Consider the following 18,484-nt stretch of genomic DNA (forward strand, 5'->3'; position numbering starts at 1 on the left):
GTAATTTGATTTAAAGATTGATATTTTACTTGACTCTTGATTTAAAAACAGTCAGATTTTCTTGTATTGTAACATCTTGTGAATCAAAAGTCATTATTGAACTGAAATCAACAGTGCTGAGTCTCAGTGATTTTTCTTTTTCTGGTTCCTTTGTCATCATCACTGCCTCATGGAGGTAAGAACAAGTCCTGACTCTTGGCTCACACAGACAAGATTCACCACAGAGCAAGATGAGAATGAAAACACAATCATGTCGAGGTCACTACTCACTTGTCCTTGGGGTCTTCAAAGCCCTGGAATAAAGAAAAGAGAATAAAAAAACTAGTGAAAATGGCTCATTTAGGAGCTTTTAGAGTTGCAATAATCTGACAGAAACACATGAGAACTTTATTTTTGACCTGCTTAAAACCAGAGTTGGTAATTAGTTTACTAACTAAGGCTTAAAAATGTTGGTGATTGACAGAATATGACCTTGTTTTAAGAAAATAATGTCTTCAAATATGAAAGAATTGCAATTTTTCTTAGTTTTATATAATTTTTAATTAAACATCTTTCATTTTTGATCGTTGTTTGGACAAAACAAGCAGCTGGAGAACCACTTTGGGATCCGGATGCTTGTGCTGAGCATTTTTTTTAATCTTGTACTGACAGTCACTCAGCTTTAATCTATAGAAAAATGATCTAGAAACTGCAGCTCATGAAAGCAGGTAGATGAGTTATATAACAGTGTATACATTCACACTAGAACTTTAGGTTATTTAAACTTGTGTTAAACCTTGTTACAAACACTTTTCCTTTACCAGACCTTCTTCTTTTTTTACGCTGCAGCAGACCAATCATCCTGTGATTGCAGCTTGTTCAGCTTAACAATAATGATCACCCCCAATTCTGGCACTAGAACTTAGAAAAATAGCAAATTACCAATGGACTGATCACATAATGATTAGTCATAGTCCAAGAAAGAAAAAAAAAAAAAAAACAAAACTATATGCATGAAAGGAAAAGTTCCCTGTAGCTCGAAGCAACTGAGCACAAACTCCTGCTTGGCTAAATTAAAGATATCTGTGTCAAACTGGGCTCAAGATTTGCAACAGTCATCCAGTCTCAGCTCTGCACAGCAGGGAACAAAGCAAACGGTTCAGTTAAAAGTTTCCTGCACAGTTTTGGAGTTTGGAAAAAGGGATAAAACAAGACATAAAAGGTCGAGGTTACAGTGGTGAGCAGAGGCAGATGGGAAGAGTTTTACTTGCTATTTTCACAGTTTCTGCACTCAAAAGGCAAATGGGAAATAGTGAAGATGATTCATAAGCAAACAGATGAGAAACAGATTCATTTAGCTGAATCTTCCCGCAAAAAACCTTCCATCTCTATTTCAGTTCAATATTAACTCTGCAACTGTAATTGAGATTTTTTTTTTTGTAATCCAGTGATTCGTATTAAATTCTAATCATCTGCTGTCAGTCAGCTTCAGAAACACGTAGCTCTGCCTTAACATTAGATTATTACTTCACACTGTCCTTCTGCTCTTCACTCCATGTGTTCTAACTTTACTGCCATAAAGTGAGCTGATGCATCTTGAGCTCCCTCTTGTGGACAAATGCACAAATGTCAACGCAGCTAATTTGCACCAAACATATCAGCCTCCCTGCTTGTTCCACTGTTTCAGCAGCTGAACTGAAAGCAGAAAAGTGAAGTACATGTGTAAAATGCTGGATGCCTCAGAACAAAAAGAGAGCATCGTATAGAAATTCTCCCTCATGGCATGTGCACATCTCCTCGCTCGATATGCTGCTCTGCTTCTGGCTTTATCTTCAGCCTTGTGATTAATGAACAATACAGCGATACGTAGGGAGACAGGCAGCAGGAAAATAGAAGCTGAGGAGGAAGAAAGAAGCTGAGCTGCGGCGAGTAAAGCTGACGTCAAAATCCCTCAAACTTTGAACAACCTGTGAGTCAGAGTGAACAACACGCTCCATCAGATATTAGGAAAACGAAGGTAACCACAGATGTGATGTCAAAGAAAATGACCTGAATGTGCTCAACCAGGACAGCAGGAGATGAGCCGGAGTTCATGCTGACTAGTCTTCACTGTAGTGTTTCTTATAACTGTTAAGAAGGTCGATCATATATCAGCCTGACATCACTTTGTTGGGTTTTATTGTTTTGTTTTTGTGTGCTTTGCTTTCAGTAGGTGGTGCTCTAATAAAGCCGCCCTGCCACTTGTTGTTGCATTTATTGGAGGTATAAGGCAGCTCCAGAGCTCCCTGTGGGTCACATTAAACCTAATGATGTAGAAATCCATGCTCATGGATTGCTTAACAATGCACAGGGTTTTGTGGCAGCTATTTTAAAGCGAGACAGCTCGCCTTCAGAATAAAAGCACACAATCATAGGAAGCTTTCTTTTTTTTAAGTAGTGTTTGCAGTATTTAACTCTCCAAAACCTAAAACCTTAAAAGGCAAGTTACCTTTTAAGAGGAATCACCAAAATTATACAAGTTATCAAAGCTAGAAAATGTGAAAACAATGACTTGACTTTAAATTTTTCCAAAATTGCTTAACTAATCATCTGTGAAGTGACGCTTTGTTGGAAAACTTGAACAAATCTAGGAGTAAAATGATGATGTTTCAAAAAAAATCACTTTCTTCCACAAGTCTCATGTATGAATTTGCCAGAAAAAAAAATGTTTTGCCGTACAAAAAACAAAGAGAGAGAGCAATTTAACTGAGAAACAGGGATACAAATTTGACGCAAAGTGCTCTTCTCTAAGGGCTAAAGCTTCCAGTTCCTTCCCTGACCTGCACTTTATTTCATTTAATAATCAAAGAGAAGTGGTTTCATATTTACATGCTGCTTTGCCTGTCTGAATTCAAAACTAAATATTACACTCATCGGGTAGATACTTCTATCCAACATAAGTCAAAAGAAGGGTGTTCAGCTGATCTACTAACAAGTACCAGTGTACCTCTCTTACATGATCAGCGTCTCTAAGTACCAACAGTTTTACTATTTTTCTGAAAGCATTAAAGGGTTATTGCAGTTATTTTCAGTCGTGCACGTTTATAAATTTGGAGTTGATCCTGATGTATCTATTAGATCCTATAACTCTCAAACTGTAACTCATTGTCCTTTTGTTGCAAACATCCCTGTCTTGAAGCCTTTCTCTTACAATATGTAGTATCCAAGGATGACGCCACTAAGCAGAGTCCTGTTTCCTGGGATGAGAAACCACGATGGAGTTCCCTGGCTAACCTGTGCATTTGTGAGTGTTACCAGTATCGATATAGTGTGAGTAGAAGAGCAATATAATACTTATTGAGAGCTGGCCTTCCTCATCCTCTCCCTTATAATAGATTCACAGAGAAGTGGGTGGTTTGGTGATATGAGAAAAACTACTTTGTGTCTTCGTGCGGTATGGGTGCATCCATTCACTGAGTGAGTCACTGTTTGCAGGCTCGGCTCAGCAGGGAGAGCTACAGTATGTAAATAAAAAATGAATCTGGATTCGGTCACATCACTGCGCCTCTGCTGCTGCTGCTGCATTTCTCACTTCATTGCGGTCGCCCACATGTTGCTGTTGTCCCCCTGAGAGCTCCTGAGAGCCTCTCAGAGCCCCGCCGAGGTGATAGAGCCACCGAGGGCCATCGCTGCTGCTTATCAGGACTGCAGATCAAAGGATTATGGGTATTATGTGTTGGCTTCATCATCAAATGAGAGCAAAGATGAGAGCTTGGCAGGTGAGTCACCTGGTTATGGCTCCCTAATAACACAGACAAGCTCAGGAGCAGCAGAGCAGCAGGTCGGGAGGATTTAAAACCAACAACAACCAGTTTTTAAGTTTCCCTCACCATCCTCTTCATCTCCTTGGAGACCTGGTTCCCGCCCAGATGGTTGTAGAACGGACGGTCGGTCCAGTGGCCGCTGTTGTGGGTGACAGAGTTGGTCCTCTGTCGGTTCATTTTGGCTATCATCGCCTTTTCCTCTTTCTGTAAGAGATGAAGATACAAGAACAGGTATTAAAAGCATAGGCTCACAAAAATAAAGTACATTTGCAGACACAAAATCTCTTTATTGTGTTAATGTAAGTGTTTAAGGTGACGGTTTTGCCTGTGAGAGATGATATTATTTATGAACCATCTATGCCACCCAAGGGCTACAGTTTTTATATTTTGGCATTGTTATATGCTTATGCTCCCTGAAATTAAGCAGGAACCGTTTACTAGAGCCTGAACAATGCCACTATCAACTTTTAGGGTGTAAAGAAATTCAGACACTGATACATCAGCCAATATTCTTTACATATCATTGTTTGTGAAAATTTTCAACTGTGTACTTTATAAACTAGTTGGCATCCTCCAGTGAAGACACTTCCTGACTCTGCACCATCACAGTACTCTGCTACATCTACTGCACACAGCTCTAAGATTATTGTAAAGAATGGAGTCTGAGCTGCACTGCAGGACAAACTATGTGATGACAGCATTTCTAAATGATCTCAAGCAATTTTCTGCATTATATCACGAGAAAAAAAACTATTTCGCAATTGACATACATTACTAATACTAACCCATCTCTGACAATCAGTTCTCTGTCAGCCTTTAATTGTCTTTATAGATGTTGGATTGTAGACTCATTACTGTGGTTTGTACAGGAGCATAGGCTGGAAACCGATACAGTGTGAAATTCCTGTTACTCAGAATAAACCACTGACTTCACTGTTAAACCTGCAGTGCAGAACTTTTGTCTCCCCCTTCTGGCAACGAGAGCAGTTACACAAAAACTGTCAATGTTTCCTGTTGCTATTGCTACAGTTGCTTCCCTCCTCAGCTCTTCAGACCCAATGACTGCTAACTGAATTAAAAAATGGCAACCAGTGTGCCACAACAAAGCAGATTTAAAACTACTATCCTACGAGATACAGATTGACATGGCGCCATGTGAACTTGTTTGGCAAGAGCTTCAATCTAATGGATGTTTTCTTCCATGTAAAAGTCCTGCACTCCACCTGTAAAGTTTCTAAAGTAGCTCTAATGTAAACTGTTCATAGCAGGACTTACAGATCGAGTTTCTTACGGGTTCTGTTAATGTCTTTTGTTCCCCTCCAGTGTGTTTGTGTAGGACCAGAAATCTCAAGAGGTGTTTAAAGCTTAGCCACAGTATTAAAACCACCTACGTTGGAGTCCTGTGGGTTGTGTTGCTTGTTACTGATCTACGGAGGCCCTGTCAGAAAAGAACCAGGCTTAGTTTGGAGGCTGGGTCAGCGCCTTGAGCTCTTGGTCGTGTTCCTTGAGCCAATCTTAAACATTTTTTGTGGTGCATTGAGGTGTGAGGAACATGGTTGGCCTCTGACGATGTTTAGGGAGCTGGTATGTGTAAAAGTAACATCCACATGAATGCCAGGACCAAACATGGAGCTGCTTAACAACAAAATCAATGTTATTCCCCTCACCAGTCAGCAGTAATTGACATATATCTCAAAATCAGGTCAAAGGGAACCAACAACAGCATGACTACATGTGATTACAATTCCTGATGAGGATGATAGTTTTTCCAGCAACACAACATGACCAGTAGCAGAAGCAATCAAAACCAAATCAACAGCAGCAGTCAGCAACAACAGATAAAAAGGTTTGATTCACAGCAGCAACATCATGCTGTTGCACCAGAAGAGAATCTCCTCCAACTGCAGACACCAACGTTAAACATTTATTTACTCCTCAAACTATAAGTCAGTAGAAACAGACTGTAATTCTGTAGTTGTTCATGAAAAATAAGACATTTCTGCTTCTGGTGCCGTGTTAAAAGATGGTTTCCGGAGACAGAAACTCTTTTATTCCTTTCATATCTGATAATACAGTGGGTTATGGGATGGATTCCTTAAAAAATAAAATATATAAAGTAACCAAGGTAATTAGATTGTACAATCTCCTTTCTGTCTCCCAGCGTCGGCAGCAAAAAGGAGAGACCCATATCACTTCGCATGACGATCTATCTATAGTTGCAGCTTGTGATACTGCTGCAGGACAGACAGCTGATTAAGAAACAGTCATAAACAAACTGGAGCTCATGCAATGAAGCAGAACTCTCTTTCCTCTTCTGAAACGCAGTTCGCATGGGACGGAATCTCAGTTTATAAACAACGATAAGCGCAACACGGACGGTTTGTGTGTATTTTTAAAAGATAGCTCCATAAAAAGCTGCACTTTAGTTATCACGATTTAGGAAAAATGTCAGATTCTAATAATTCGACACCCACACAAGGAGGCTCTCAGGGGAATTCAGTTTTTTTAGCTTCAGTGCACATCTACTGTTATCCCTCTGTTTTATATCAACACATTGTCTAGATAATGGAGTTGCAGACGTGTTTGCGACATGGTTAAAACTCTATTTTGTCAGCTTAAAAGGATTTCACTAAAACATCAGAATTTATGTTCCTAAATTTCAACAAGTTGGTGAGTCAGAGTCATAGAGGATGTTTTTTAAACACGTATGGCAAACAGGGTTCATGGGGTTATAAAAGCTCAGAAATGCTTGAATTTACACGGAGTGAGGAGACAAAAAAATTGGGAAAATGTAAAATCTGCTGCACATTAGTCCTTCAAAGCCGATTAACGGTCAAATGACAGAAAATCTGCACTGTAACTTTTACTTTGTAAAGAAATTTTGCCCACATTTTAAAAATATTTTACCAGTTTATCTAGATGAATATAGGTAAATTAAAGAAATTATTATTTTTTAAAATTTGAAGGGGTCTTCGTTAAAAAAACACGGAGTATAATCTCTAAACTCAACTTAAAAATCAGTTGTAGCAGCTTTAAAACGCTAAAATAAAGTGTTCTAAATGTACAAGTCGTGTATCGTTTCCTATGTTACCCTTTTCTGACTGCAGCCAACAATGAGGTAGGTTTCTATGCTGTTCTTCTTCAGGTAGGCGTTTCTCTCTCCTCCTGCTCCTGGTTCCACATCGTAGTCGCCGTTCAGATAATTCAGAGTAGCTTTAGTGATGTGGATACGCCTGAAATGACAGAAACACCCACATAAAAGTTCATTATTCTGATGCCCTATATTCAGATCTACAGCTTTAATACAGCTCAAGCAATATTTCCTGGTTTGTAGGTAGTTTGAGTTGAATGTAGTAAGAGAAACACACCCAGCTTTGCCTCCAGCTTCCATCTGATTTGCTAGAGTGACATCGTTGGACCAGACGTCAAACTGCCACTTCCTGAGTCCCAGCACCCCACAGTGAACTCTGCCGCTGTGGATGCCCACTCGCATGTTCACGTTCACCCCCGTCACTTCCCGTACCAGCCTGCAAGACACAGGAAACAAGTTTTTGGGCGGTAATCTGCGAAATTATCGTGTCTGATTTCACCAACATCTCTGCTGGTAGATGCTGGTGCTGAGGTTACCAAGAGATCCCTATTCTAGAATAGAATAGAACAGAATAGAAAGATTTTATTGCCATCATACACAAAGTACAACGAAATTAAAAATTCTAGATTGTTGTTTTCAGTACTGATATCTTTCTAGCTGGATCTTTTATTAAAGTTTCCAAACAAGCAATATCTTCTTGGCCACAGAGTCATTTCGACACAGCAACACTGGGAAAACAAAAGGTCTGTGAATGCATCGCTTTCCAGGAACTTGCAGTGAAACTGGGACACCGTTATCAGATTAGTGCGTTCCTGCTAAATTCTAGATAGAAGAAGAGATTGTTGAGAATTAAACAAATCAAACTTCAGCTTGTCCATGAAACTGAAACTATCTGCATGTTTTTCTTCCACTAAAACTAAGAAATTGTGTGATTTCTGTGAAAGCACTGTTTATCTGCAAATCTAGGATCTGTTAAGAGTGAGGACAAGATAAGAACAGATACTTACTTATCCTAAGACCTTTGCCCTGTGAATAATTTAATTTGACCCAAATAATCAATCACTGATTACCTTTGAAATGTTTTTAGCCGTTTTCTGACTGAAGCAGGACATGTGCACTGATGACAACTGACACGGTGGTCACAGACTGGAGACTCACGGATAAAGACTGACAGAAACAGTTTCAATGGTTTTGTCTTGGTGAAACAAAACTGACTCTGAAAAGCATTTAAAGATCTGAGTGAAGACAGCTTCTTTTGACATGCTCATGTTTCCACCAACCACGAGGAATGTGGTGCTTTTGCAAAATTAAAGTCACGAAAAAGATAGATTTTATTTCCTTTTAGTAGCTCATACCCACATCTGACAAGCTGGAAACTACAACTGATTGATATTGTTTGCTTGACAAATTACTTAAAAAGTTGGTCTTTTTAAGGAGAAGTTTAACAATTTGGGAACTGTTGGCTGCCAGCAGTAGCTTCACATTTAGCACAAAGACATGACAGTGGTATAGATTTTCTCTTCTAACACTTGGCAAGAAAGAGAGGAGATCTTTTTTTTGTGTAAAATATCAAACTGTTCCCTTGAGTAATAGCCCAGTGCATGCAGGGATAAAGTTGCTGTACTGATCAGAGAGAGATAATGGTAAGAGCAGAGTAAGGCCGATCAGTAGCGATGGCTTAGAAACGTAAGGCTCTGTTGGGAAAAAATTAAAAGCACTGAGGACTGTTCAACCCCTTTAAAAAGTGTTTAACTACCTCTCAAGCCTTGAACTTTAACCCCAGAGAACAATAACAGCAGAAATCAGATGTCAGTCTTGTGCTCTGATTTATTTACAGATGCTAACAGACGTGAAAAAGTTGGAAAACACCTCCAATATTTGGATGTGTAATAAAATTATAGTATTTATTACCACTCACATTTTTGGGAGTTTACATTAAAAATAACAAAAACTGCATCTGGAAGTCCTTATTCTTCCATCTAATGGGCGTCCCACAGACTGTCCTGCTACTGTGCAGCACATATCCGTCCACTTTCTTCCACTTATTTAAAGTCTGTTCACAGTGGCAGCGGCCCAAGCAGGTCATTCCAGACGTCCCTCACCCCAGCAACATTTTCCAGCTCCTCCAGGGGAATCTAAAGGCTGGCCCAGATAAGATATGCAGTCCTCTCAGAGAGCTCTGGGTTTCCTCGGGGTCTCCTTCAAATTGTCCAGAAAACCTCCAAAAGAAGCTGCACAGGAGGCGTCCTAATCAGATGCCTGAACCAGCTTAGCTCCTTTTGACAGGAATAAGCAGCGACTCCGAGCTCCTCAGCCTACATCTGAGGTCAAGCCTGGTCACCCAACAGAGGAAACCAGTTTTAGGTGCTAGCATCCCCGATTATATTCCCTTGGTCACTAGCCAGAGCTCAAGACTGAAGGTAAATGTTGAAACGAAGATCAACTGGTAAATCGAGAGTTCTGCCCTCTTCACCAGCAGTCTGGCACAACAAATTACTGCTGACACTACTTCAGTCCATTTGTACTTCTCATGCTCCATTTTCCCATCACTCGTAATCAAGATGCCAAAATAGAAATAGAAATAATCTCCTTCCCTTCGGGCAACAACTCCCCTCAACCCAGAGGGAGCAATCCTCCAGTTTCTGGCAGGAAACCAGAACCTTTGATGGAACTGTATGCAGCTGCAAACAGAACCACTTCATCTGCATAAAGCAACTCTGAGGTTCCCAAAGTGGACACAGTCCTCGCCCAGGCTGCACCTTGAGATCCCATGCATGAATATTACCAACTGGATCAGAGACAACCTTGGCAGAGTCCAACATTCACTAAAAATGTGTTTGACTTTGTCCCAAGAACACAAACACTTAATGTCTGATTCAAACTAGAGACAAGAGTTTCCATTACCATTTCTAAATTCAGAAATTTTAATTTGACAAACATATTAACCAGATATGGTTGTAGGTATATATGACATAGTTATGGGTATATTTTAACTTGGGGGGCAACTTACGAGATGGCCTCTATCATGTCCAGCCCCATCTCCACACAGCAGTGGGCGTGGTCGGCCCTCGCCTCCGGCAGCCCCGACACGCAGTAGTAGCAGTCGCCCAGGATCTTGATCCGCAGACAGTGATTCTCCTGTCACAGTAAACAGAACAGAACAACTTCGTGGTGGGTTTAAATTGACTTCACTTTTACATTTCTTTTGGGTGGCGGGATTTTCCCAGTCATGCGTGTGCCAGTGTACCGTGTGCAGGAAGGACTACTGTATGCACTGAAACCAACATGTCTTCTACAAACCAACTCTTTCAACCCAACCCTTCAAAAACAAACAACATTGTGGTGATTTAACTGGATCCATTTTACTGTTTCTTCTTTTCACGTTTCATTTTATGACAGAATTCAAAAGTTCAGCTACACACACAGCTAAACACTCAGAGCTGCAGTCACAACATCAGAGTGCAGAGTCTGTAAATACAGACCTAATACAGAAGCTAAACTTCTAAAAGGCAAATGTCACAACTGAAACAAACAGCAAAATGACTGCAAGTCAAAATCTTTTTCCCTGCCACTGCACCCAATAATAGCCTCAGAATGTATTGTAAAGAGTCTCCTTTCTAACCAGAAATCAGGATTTATTATGCTGCCATTTATTTTTCCACCTAAGAGATGATGTGCTCATGGAAGGTATTTTTTGCTCTTGTAATAAAATAACCATCCACATAATCAAACATAAAAATAGAGTAAGTGGCATTTTCTGGTTAAATTTCTACAGTTTTACCCACAAAGATGTTTTCTGAAAACACATTATGAGTTTGCCTTTGGTCCCAGAAAGTCCCTGTTTTTTTTTAAAGTCTGGTCACGTGCAGATTGACATCAGTTTGGAGGGATGCATATTACCTGAGGATGATCTAAAAACATTTTTGGAACAACAACAAAACAAAACAAATCACTTTGTGCATTCTAGAAGAATCTGTGCAATGTCAGCGTTTTTTACGCATAGGAGGACCTGGTGCAAGAACAATGTTTTTGTGAAACTACATTATATTTCACATTCAGAGGAATCTGTGCACTATCACAAATTTCTACATATAGCAGAATCTGCACATTATCAACAGCACTGATGCATATTTCATGTTTATTTATCTATTTGCTGATGCTCCCTATGTTGTAGTACGAACCCCTTTGCTGCTGTAACTCTGCAAATTTTCCCACTGTAAAATTAATACAAGGATTATCTTATTTTAATATGAACTTTACAATGAAGTGAGCCGGCATTTGAACACACTTGTTTCTCCAAGAGCACTGAAGCCTATAAAGATGCCACTAAAAGTAAGAGAGAGATTTTTTTTAATCCTCTAACCTTCAAACTGCGGAGAGAAGATTCAGTATTTGCAGCTTCAAAACTCTTACTTGGACACAGATTGCAACAACAACTGGATCGTTGCATAGATTTTACACGTTTGCCTTAGATCTCAATTATCTCCTAGCAGTGTGTAGGACAACCATAACATGTTCTGTGTGTGTGTGTGTGTGTGTGTGTGTGTGTGTGCGGCTCCTCAGTGCTCGGGAGAATATTGTGTCTCATGATGACCACCTGAGTGTCTCTGCAGCACATGGCTCTGGGAAAATAGAGCCACTGTGTTCGGAGCACAGAGGGAGAAAGTGTGTGTGTGTGTGTGAGTGTGTGTGTGTGTGTGTAGGTGTGTGTGTGTGTGTGTGTGTGTGTGTGTGTGTGTGTGTGTGTTGGTACAAGGTACATCTGGCACAGACATAAAAGTTTTATAATGCCATTATGCCCCGATTCGCTTATAAATATTGATTAGCATATCATTTCACCTTTCATAAACAAATGACATACATTGAGAGTTAGCTGGACAAACAACGGCGCTTTCTGGATAAGAAGAAAATGATGAATATTCATGAATGTGCTGCTGATGAAGGTCAGATAATAGACAACAATGTACAAACAAATGCAGGGCTGCAGGACACTGATGGCAGATCCAAAACAGATATTTGAAATGTGCTCTTCAAACACTGAAACTCTGTGCAAATTTATTTTCAAAATAACTCTGGATCACATATTTTAACTGCATCTCAGCTGCCTTTAAGATGCCCGCGAACTAGAATTTAATCTGTAGTTTTTAAATTCAATAACTACACTGAAATAAGGACCAAATAAAGACGACAGTCCGCTCACACAATAAGCCAAGTTACATTAAAATGCATCTTTTCTTCCTCTGTCTTAGCCTTCCTCTGATGATCTCACAAGAAAACTGAGCTTTTCAATCACCACTTCCTAATCTTATTGTCTTGTAACCCCTAAAAAGCAAACTTGTCCTCTTGCTCAGCAGCTTGCATATGTTTACAGTCATGGACTGGCTCAGCCAAAGTATCATTATTCCTCCTCTGATTGTCTATAGAAGCCTGAAGGGGGTAAAATTCTAGTATAGTAAAACATTATGACTAAATCCCAAAGTAAAAAAAAAAAATTGCACAGTAGAATTTTTTCTCAAAGGCCAGGCTCATCCAATTTAATAAATGCTCCTTAATTAGACCTCAGCCTGTGACATGGGGAGGCCTCATGTGCAATATTCTTCATTGTTTATAAAAGATCTCACAATTTGGTTGTGTTTTGACTCAATCTGCTGGCTGTGGGATGATCAGGTAGCATTGTGTAACGCTTGTGGATAAACTATTGGTGTCCTCAAAAGTTCTTACGAAAAAGTTTTCAGACAGATCTCAAAGTCTGATGTGAACAATGTTTATTCATTACAGAAGCTCTAAGAACAAACATGACCAAACTCTAGAGATTTTAACCAACTAAACAATGCATAACACCTTCTTATATACTTCTGCCAAACTCCTCCCAAACTTTCCTCCTTCTACTGTGCAACGACAACCCATTCTTTTTTAAAACACTGATCAGAACATTTTTGCCACCATTATGTCTGGATGTATTCATATCTGGGAGTATCTGATCTAAATTGTGGCAAGTTTTCAAATACTTCCTTTTTTAATAAAAGCCAGCAGGCCAGTTCCAAAGCAGCCTCCTGTCTTCTGTCCTCGTTATACACCTGCTGCTCATCGCCGTTATCTTTTGTCCCACCATCCTTCCCTTAATTCTTTGTGCTGTCTCCATCCAACACCTAACACCAAAGTCTTTTAATGTCAAATTCAGCTGAGGTCTGCATTTTTAGCTTGCCAGGTCACCACGACCCACGAGCCTCACACACCACCTTACAGGCTCATATTTCTCTGCCTGCTTCACGCAGTCTTTTTTCCTTCCAGTTGTTATGTTTCATAAGTTCTTTTCATGGGTTGTAATTACACAGACTTTACACAGGATTGTTTCATTTTGTACACGAGTCTACTTTAAACCTCATATTTTCCAGTTTTGTCATTTGTTCAGTGTAAAAAATCCCACAACTGTTGGGTTTGAACAGAAAGGACAATGAGATTTGTAGTAAATGATCAGTATTCAGTCTCTTGTCTGTGAGACTTTGTCCACACTGGCTGCATGAAGGCAACCGCTTCACTCTGAAAGCTCCATTCATTTTTAATGGGACGCTCTGATCCCTGGTGGCAGCAGCGTTGGATTTGTTCTTCATGATTTGTCTGATGATTGTCTCAGCACCTCCTCAGTCAACATGTACTTAAAATATTATGCTGATTATTCTCCTGCAAGATAAGAACTAAGTCATGGATTATTCAGCACTACAGCAGCAGCATTTCAATAATACATCAGATATTCAGACACTTGAGATAGTATAAATATCAGACTCCTGCAGGTCCTATTTGCCATGCAGCTCCTGCTCCTCCTGTTACTTCCTCTACTGCTCCTCAAGCTTCAGAGTCTGAACTCCTCCAGTCCTTGAAGTTTAAGCCCTCCTAACTAGTCTTTTGCCAGTTTATAGTGTCATGGTTTCATGTGAACATGCAATTTAGTGACGCCAGACACTGAACCAGTAAAATCATGCACCAATGGATAAAAACGCCACCGTTACACTAAGACCACAACATCAGGTTGTTCAAACTGGTATAATGATGAGACAAAAGGCCCAGCAGCTCTGCACAACACTTACCTGCACAATCTACATGCATCTCTATAGACATATCGCACACTCAGGTAGATTAAATAAACACCAGACTGCAGTAAAAGGTGAATTGTGACCCTTTAGATCTCACAGCCTTCCTGTCGACCCATTATCTTGTACAGGATGTTCAGTCAGTCTCTTAATGTGTTACTGAAGTGAGTCATCCTTAATAATGGAGTTATTTACATCTTTCACAGTCATCAGGAGGAAGAAAAATAAAAAAATAGAAATGGAATCAGACTTGTCTGACCTCAAAGTAATGTCGCACATAAATATAGCGGAGAACGCTTTCTTAAGCAACACCCAGAGGAACACAGGATCCTGCCTGAACAAGTCAGGCTTTGCTGGAGTTACACTTAAAAACCGAACACCACGTTGGAATTGGTACATTTTTGTAAGTACAGTCGTGACTCGAGAATCCGACATTAAATGTAAAACCTTCTTTTATGTCAGATAGCAAGGCTGTTGGATTGTCAAGATGGAGGTCGAGATACAAGGAGGGCTTGATGCTTGAAGGGTAATTTGTTGTTCATATTTATTGTTTATAGTTGTTATAATAGCTAGTGTATTGATAGAACACTACACATCGCTGGATTTCACGCCTAATTGACCGGTGCGATTGTGCACGCTCTGGCCACTTCCACCCCGTCGGGCACACCCCCGGGGTGGAAGTGGCCGGAACGTGTACAATGTGGTGGTGGCGGCGGTGGCAGGGGAGTGGCAGGCAAGATATGCTCCATCATTACCAACCAACTTCATACAACCCAAAAGTGTCCTCTTCTGCGCATGCGAGACACTTTTGGGTCGTATGAAGTTCACACAGCAGATCACATACAAGTCGCATTTAATTGGAAATGTGAACGAACTCACAAGAAATTTTTCACAAAAAAATCTGAATTGACCATTAAATCCTACAGTCCAAACGTCGCCAATCTGTCAAATTGTTAAGTCAGATAATACACCGTTATCCTTATTTGTGGCATAGAATGTCACGTCAGAGTTGGAATCCAAGGCTGTCGGTATGTGAAGGCTATTTTTAATGGGTTCTATTCGTTTTCCCTAAAAACCTGTTAGATAGCAAAGTTTTCGGATTGTTAGGGGTTGGAGTATCGAGTCACGACTGTACTATATACTCCACTGTATGTAGGTAAAAACTCGTAGCACACATTATTGAAAAATACATATAACATATAAAAAATTAATCAAATGTAAGCAACATGGCTTTCTAGATTCTCTGCCATCAATGATAATCCTAAGAGCCTCAGTCAAAGGTGAATGCAGTGGGCTGAGAAGGGGGTCCACAACACCAATTATCAGGTACTTATAATACAGTTTCAGACAGTTTCACCACCATCAGCATCTTGAGCCATCCCTGACTTGGCACTTTTACAACCACTCATTCAATAAGCCATCAGCCATAACTTTTGGGATGATAATATATATATCTGGGACTTTTGGATGAGATGTGAAACTAAAAAAAACAAATAATGAGATAAGTTCAGCTGCTTTCTACTGAAGCTCTTAGGATAAAAACATGAGCACACTTTGTGGACATCATGTATGTGTGCATACGATTGCATCCTTACCGCTGCCAGCTTGTCAAAGCGGGCGAAAAGTTCATTGAGAGTCATCACCAACTCCTGCGCTGTGCACTGGGACGCCAGACTGGTGAAACCCTCGATGTCTGCAAAAAGGATGCTGCAGAGACACAAAGGCAAAAAGAGACATAATTCAGCATTCTTTATTCAGAACGGTTCCTTTATTTATTCCAGTGTGAAATTCCCATTTTGCTCTGTACTGCAGTCTTTTCCCCTGCAAACTGCTTTTTGCCTGGTGCTCATAAATGCCGCACAGGGCATCTCTAGCTACTTTTTTTTTGACATCCCAATAAACTTAAACACGGGGATTTATCCATGGAAAGTTTGACTTAGGCTGGAATTATGTTTCTCTGAAGATACACAGCAGAGGGGATTGTGGGTAATCATAGCTTGTTGATACTCATAAAGGGGCCGAAACTATTCTCAACTAGCGCCTTGCAAGTTGATTGGTTGATTTAAGTCTGCTCTGTTCTTCTGTATAAAAGAAATGGTCTACACAAAAGAAAGCCATAAAAGTTGAGAAAACCCTGCACACATTCGTGTACATGTAGCCCAGAGAAAGGCTTTATTGCATTTTTTTCCAGCTTGCCAACACTGCAACAACAAAAGGATCCCTCACTGCCTCCCCACATGTGAATCAAATCGATTATGTTTGTTGGAACACAAAGTCAGAGTCAAAGGGCAACTAAGAATCAACTCCCTGCACCAACTCTGGACAGAAGAAGAGAAAAAAGTGACATACTCCTTTACTGTAACCAACACCTTGACAATAGTTTATCCTGAAACATCTCTGCAACTCCTTGTTTGCTCTATCAGTGTGCTGGTACACAGCAAAAAGAGAGAGCTGAGAGCGAGGTAGAGGTGAGAGATTGAACAACTCTGGTCAAGATGTACCTCGGAGCCACTGATGGAGGAGAGAGGTGTGAGACTGTGATTGAGGCGGCTTTGTACAGTCATGTGTAAATGTAATAAAACGCCTGTAATCTGCTGTTTAAAAGTACTTGATGCAGCATTTTGTACTAATGAGGTCTGGGCAAAGAGAGTGTGAGAGAGTGAGAGTGTGTGTGAGACATTTGGAGCTACTGTGCGCTTGTAAAAAAAAAAAAAAAAAAAGTTAGCTGGGAACACGGTAAACTGATACAGCAAAGGCCTTTTTGTGATTGAGGCATTTTCATTACAATACTGACACTGGCACAACAGCAGGGCCGATGATCTCACCAGGCTGAATCATTTCTCTCTGAAAGAAACAAGGACAAAGGGGCCAGGCTGGCAGGTAGAGGCAGTAATAGACTCAGCATTAGCTGTGGGAGACATTCGCTTTGGTCTCTTGCACACTCGCAGATACAAAAACCCACGAGAAAGCTCGTCCTGAAGGGCTCGAGTTCTTCTGAGAAACAGCATAACTCACCGTCACACAAAGTCGCATCTCACGCTAGACATTCGTTTCTTCAATGAGCATATTTATTCTCTGGCCACTGATTTCCTCCTGGCATCCAACATGTGATGAAGTACATTAGTCAAAGCCAGAATGGATAATAACTATGCCTTGTGTTTCAACGGGATTGCCTGGTCCACTGGCTGAAAAGCACCCCTCAAGCATTGCAATCCCACTTTTGCGCTTGACCGTATAGGGATGATGTTCTTGGGGTTGAATGCTTCTTCTTCCTCCAGTCAAACGAAAGCCACATCCAAACAAGTCCATTTTCATCTCATCCAACCACAGAAATAATGACCAAACGCTTTCTTCTTTGTCTTTGTCTGAATGTCTTGGTGAAGTGGAGTCCTCCTTGGTCGTGTCCATGGACACCAGTCTTGTGCTGGTTTGTCAATGTTAGTTACTAGAATTGCTCAAACTAATCAGGACAGTCTTGGTGGTGGTCCCTGGACTCTTATTGGCCTCTAGCGATAAAATTCTTGGAAAAGTCAAGCATCACCTTTGGATTTGAGACTCCACACTGTGGAACTCTTTGTACTTCTAGATTATTCTTGGCATTGTGGTCAATAACACTGGAAAACACTTAACTTTATACATTTTCCCCATCTTGTGATCAACTACAGTGTCCACCTATCTCTCAGTGATGGACCCCATACAGCAGCTCACTTAGGTCTTCGGTTTTAGCCATGACTTGCAATTGACTAGTAACGGACAAGAGAACTATTGCATTGGCTGTTCTCACGGTAGAGCAAGGGTCTCAAACTGGTGGCCCGCGGGCCAATTTTGTGGCCCCCTACTTGACATCAAAGTTTAGTGTTAGTGCGGCCCACGCATTTTTCTCACACACGCGCGCGCGAATCATTGCTCTGGGCGTTTTATATTTTTTTATCACTTGTGGGCTACCATAGCTCAGGCTCGTGACAGCCATGTTAGTCACTTGAAACATGATTTGGGAGTGTCACTGAGTGGACAGACAATATATCCTGTCACCCAGTGCAAATCTGCTGTTTTTTTGGTTTGTTTTTTTCTGTCTATTCTCCACCATGAACTTTAATAAGTCGAAGTACAGATCCAAACTTACTGATGAGCACCCTGAAGCCATACTGAGGGTCTCAATTGCTTTCTCCCTCAAGCCAAATGTGGCTCAGCTGTGTAAGAGGAAGCGCTGCCGGGTCTCTGGTAGCGAGGAGTAGGTAAGAGAAGCCTATGTTCTGAGGAACCTTTTATGTTCAGAATTGTTATTAATAAAGATTGAGAAGATTGGATCAGTTGTATTTTTTTTGGAATACTTGAAACCCTTTTTTGTGGAATACGTGATGCGGCCCAGCCTCATCCAGACTCTGTTCCAGCGGCCTGCAGGTAAGTTGAGTTTGAGACCCCTGAGGTAGTGGTAAAGAACCTGCACTGTCTCAAAAATTTGTGACAGTTTCAGTGGGTATGAAGAATTTTGGACATGACATTATTGCTAAAAATGTAAAAAT

General features: G+C 40.6%; 1 protein-coding gene across 1 annotated transcript in view; it reads right to left on the reverse strand.

The window, feature by feature from the left end:
- Positions 1-16,799, reverse strand: part of LOC103375100 (adenylate cyclase type 5-like) — a 38,339-nt gene extending 21,540 nt beyond the window's left edge. Inside the window, exons 1-7 of the mRNA XM_008305304.1 lie at positions 16,756-16,799; positions 15,557-15,668; positions 9,884-10,011; positions 7,151-7,309; positions 6,874-7,015; positions 3,849-3,986; positions 271-293 (exon numbers count right to left, since the gene is read on the reverse strand). Of these exons, the coding sequence (XP_008303526.1) occupies positions 271-293; positions 3,849-3,986; positions 6,874-7,015; positions 7,151-7,309; positions 9,884-10,011; positions 15,557-15,668; positions 16,756-16,799 (746 nt within the window). The remainder of the gene's footprint in view (positions 1-270; positions 294-3,848; positions 3,987-6,873; positions 7,016-7,150; positions 7,310-9,883; positions 10,012-15,556; positions 15,669-16,755) is intronic.
- Positions 16,800-18,484: the final 1,685 nt, after the last annotated feature.

This window comes from Stegastes partitus, unplaced genomic scaffold (genome assembly GCF_000690725.1).
Source record: "Stegastes partitus isolate 25-593 unplaced genomic scaffold, Stegastes_partitus-1.0.2 Scaffold2466, whole genome shotgun sequence".
NCBI lineage: Eukaryota > Metazoa > Chordata > Actinopteri > Pomacentridae > Stegastes > Stegastes partitus.